The sequence below is a fragment of the Nematolebias whitei genome, chromosome 17 (genome assembly GCF_014905685.2).
Source record: "Nematolebias whitei isolate Nwh7 chromosome 17, NemWhi1, whole genome shotgun sequence".
NCBI lineage: Eukaryota > Metazoa > Chordata > Actinopteri > Cyprinodontiformes > Rivulidae > Nematolebias > Nematolebias whitei.
Window position 1 is genome coordinate 26,041,587 of NC_056514.1, and position 2,258 is coordinate 26,043,844.

Consider the following 2,258-nt stretch of genomic DNA (forward strand, 5'->3'; position numbering starts at 1 on the left):
TGCAGGATCAAATCAGCTCCTTATTCAGCCATTTCTGAGAGGGAAAATAACTCTCTGGTACCTCACGCATGGTTCATGGGCAGTTAACATTAGTAATGATAAAACCTCCATAAACCTTGACCAAACACACTCTGACAACATCTGAACCAGAGTCATTGTAAAACTCAAGATTAAAATATATATATATATATATATATATATATATATATATATATAGCTCAGACTTCTTTCAAACTGGAAGCTGAATTTTTCAGAGAAAAAGAAAAAATAACAAACATTTATAATTAATGATCACATTCTGTACTTGAGAGCAAAACAAATCAAATAAATGTGGAGAAATATAATAAATCCAGCTGTGAACTGAACTGTTTTCTGATTCTTTGTTCATGAAGCTTCAGAGGAAACATCAGGTTGATTGATTGACAGGACAGATGATCAGAGGAGCTGAGTTTTTACCTCCAATATTAGGACAAGGGTTGAAGAACGGGTAGAGTTTTTGAGAGAAGCAGCAGCCAGTAAAGGAGTAGATCAGAGCTGCAGAATCAACATCATAAAAGGATACCAGGCCCTCCTCATAATCCACAAACACCCCCACCTTCTCAGGACCAGGCTGGAGATTCAGACGGACTGAAGGATCAGCAAGAGCTTTGTACTCATTTCTGTTTCTCAACCAGACAGTCCAGAGACCATCATTAGGGCTCAGTGAGACATCTCTCTTCCTGTTGATGAACTCTCTGGCCACTCCTAAAGTCCAGTCAGTTTTTTCTTTAACCTGAACCTCGAAGTAAAATCTGCCTGAAGAGAAACTCTGAGTTCCTAAAACACAACCAGCATAAGAAAATCTCTCTGGGTTGTCTGGAAGGTTCTTCTTCACATCACCACAGTGAACTTGTTTTCCATCATCAGACAGGATGAGGTAAGAGTTTGCAGTTTTAGGATCCAGAGTCAGATCCACCTCAGACTTTTGTACCCTCTTCAGCTCAGCCTCAGACAGCTTCTTCTTTATCTTCTCCCTGAGGTTCTGCTCCAGCTGAGCCACAGCTCTCACCACAGTCCCCTCATATGATGGAGGATGGACTCTGACCTCAGTCCAGTTCTTGGTGGGTGGAGCAGCTTTCAGGGACCTGAAGCTCTGGAGGAGGTGGAGGTGGTCTTCAGAGAGTGAGAGCTGCTTCACCTCAGAGCTCCTCTTCATCAGCTCAAAGATCTCATGTTCCAGATGTTTGATGAAGTCTTCAGCCTGTTTTGCTGTAGTTTTCTGTTTGTCTTCGATCTCCTTCATGAAGCTCTTCTTGTTCCTCTCAACAATGTCCATCAGATCAGTGAAGACCTGAAGACCTTCAGCTTTCTCTCTGTCTAAAGCATCTTTACTGGTCTTCATCGACTCTCTGAGCTCCTGGATCTTCAGCTGTCTCTTCTGGATCATCTGCTGAACTTCAGCCTCTGTGTTCCTCAGCTCTGCCTTCTTTCCTTCATATTCTTCTCTCAGAGGAACAAGCTCGTGAGTCTTGTGGTCCAAAACAGAGCAGAGTGAACAGACACATGTCTGGTCGGTCTTACAGAACAGCTCCAGAGGTTTATCATGCTTCAAACACATCCTGTCCTCCAGGTTTTCCACAGGATCCACCAGCTGGTGTCTTTTCAGACGTGAAGCTGTCAGATGAGGCTCCAGGTGAGTCTGACAGTAGGAGGCCAGACACACCAAGCAGGACTTCAGGGCCTTCAGTATCGGTCCAGTGCAGACATCACAGGGAACTTCTCCTGGTTCTGCAGCTTGTTGCTCTGAACTGCTGTTGGTTTTTTGCTGAGCTTCATGTCTGAACTGAGCGACCATCTCTTTGATGAAGGTGTTGACTTCCATCAGAGGTCTCGTCTCTAACACCTTGTTACAGACAGGACACTGGCAGCTGTTGGTCCAGTCCCAGTGTTTGCTGATGCAGATTTTACAGAAGTTGTGTCCACATGGTGTACTGACCGGATCAGTGAAAAGGCCCAGACAGATGGAGCACAGGAACTGGTCCTCAGACCTCAGGTTGCTGCCAGCAGACATGTCTGAATTCTGTGGGTCAAAGAATCAACAGGTTCAAAAGTCATCAGTGTTAAATCCTTCACTTTAACTAAACCCTAAAGTTTCATTGTTCGAACACTGAGGCTGACTGTTGCTTCAGTGCCTTTTGTTTTTGGGGACTGCCACCTATTATTATCCACCTGGAAAAGTCTTGTTCTTTTATCAACTTTAATGCAGCCCAAACCACAAT

The 2,258-nt window shown here is 44.1% G+C and overlaps 1 protein-coding gene across 2 annotated transcripts; it reads right to left on the reverse strand.

Annotated features, from left to right (window-relative positions):
• Positions 1-347: 347 nt before the first annotated feature.
• Positions 348-2,050, reverse strand: LOC119423620 (E3 ubiquitin-protein ligase TRIM39-like). Of its 2 annotated transcripts, none has more exons than XM_037691023.1 (2): positions 1,824-2,050; positions 348-1,790 (listed from the first exon to the last, which is right to left on the reverse strand). In XM_037691023.1, exons 1-2 carry the CDS (start codon positions 2,048-2,050, stop codon positions 407-409), a joined length of 1,611 nt encoding a protein of 536 aa, XP_037546951.1. In that variant the 3' UTR covers positions 348-406. The 2 variants fall into 2 exon arrangements, with proteins under 2 accessions (XP_037546951.1, XP_037546952.1); XM_037691024.1 differs by having other exon boundaries at positions 348-1,240; positions 1,364-2,050.
• Between the last annotated feature and the right edge of the window lie 208 nt (positions 2,051-2,258).